Source organism: Rutidosis leptorrhynchoides, chromosome 6, assembly GCF_046630445.1.
Source record: "Rutidosis leptorrhynchoides isolate AG116_Rl617_1_P2 chromosome 6, CSIRO_AGI_Rlap_v1, whole genome shotgun sequence".
NCBI lineage: Eukaryota > Viridiplantae > Streptophyta > Magnoliopsida > Asterales > Asteraceae > Rutidosis > Rutidosis leptorrhynchoides.
This window is the reverse complement of record NC_092338.1, coordinates 204,813,249-204,814,412: the sequence shown is the minus strand read 5'-3', so window position 1 is coordinate 204,814,412 and position 1,164 is coordinate 204,813,249. Positions and strand designations below refer to the sequence as shown.

Sequence of the window (1,164 nt, the reverse complement as noted above, 5' to 3'; positions counted from 1 at the left end):
GATCCAGGTATTGTCTAATTAATGGTGGTTATGGATAAGGAGCAAGTTATTCACTGTTGGGTGACGATGGTTAATAGCAGCGATAAGTTCTTTGTCTCATTTGTCTATGCGGCTAATAATTACATTAAAATAAGGCAACTGTGGGATGATTTATGTATGCATAAAAACTCTGTTGGGAGGAATCCCTGGACTATGATGGGCGATTTTAATGCCTCTCTTCGAATGGAGGAATCTACATCAGGAACTTCTAAGATCTCTATTGCTATGAGAGAATTTTAGGAGTGCATCGAGGACCTTAACATGGAGGATATTAATTATACGGGCTTGCAATTTACATGGAACCAGAGACCTCACGCAAATGATGGCATATTAAAGAAAATTGACCGTGTCATGGCCAATGATAGTTTTGTGTGGCAGTTCACGGATGCATATGTGATATTTCAACCGTATAGAATATCGGATCATTGTCCTATGGTGTTAAAATTGCCGAATTTGACTGGATCGAAACCGAAACCTTTCAAATTTAGTAATTATGTGGTGTTGCATGAGGACTTCAAACAGATTGTGGTGGATGGATGGTCTAAAGACGTTGAAGGGCATATGATGTTTAAAGTCGTTAAACGTCTTCGTATGCTTAAAAAGCCAATTAGAAAACTCTTGTGGCTCAAAGGTAATATATATGCTATGGTTGAGACTCTTAGAAAGGAGTTGGATCAGACGCAAATTGAACTTGACAAGTCTCCTGATTGGATTGAGCTTCATATGGCAGAGAGTTTGAAATTGCAAGAATTTAAAGAAGCTACCCTAGAAGAAGAACGGTTTTTAAAGCAAAAATCTAAAGTGGAGTGGCTTAGAGTGGGTGATAGCAACTCAAGTTATTTCCACAAGGTGGTTAAAGGGAGAATTCACTGCAACTACATTCAAGCGATATCGGATCACAACAACAACATTGTGGAAGGTCGAGCTGTCTGTGACATTTTTATAAGGCACTATGAACATTTAATCCGATCAGCTACCAACTGTGACCCATTAGTCGACCCAGGTTCATTGTTCCAGTCGCGTATAAGTGTTGATAAATTAAAAAACATGGTTCGGCAAGTCACAAATGAGGAGATTAAAGCTGCTATTTTTGACATTGGCAATGACAAAGCCCCGGGGTGGTAA

General features: G+C 39.2%; 1 protein-coding gene across 1 annotated transcript; it reads left to right on the top strand.

Moving 5' to 3' along the window:
* The first annotated feature begins 300 nt into the window (after positions 1-300).
* LOC139854363 (uncharacterized) lies at positions 301-1,164 on the top strand. Its single transcript, XM_071843671.1, has one exon. It carries the CDS (start codon positions 301-303, stop codon positions 1,162-1,164), a length of 864 nt encoding a protein of 287 aa, XP_071699772.1.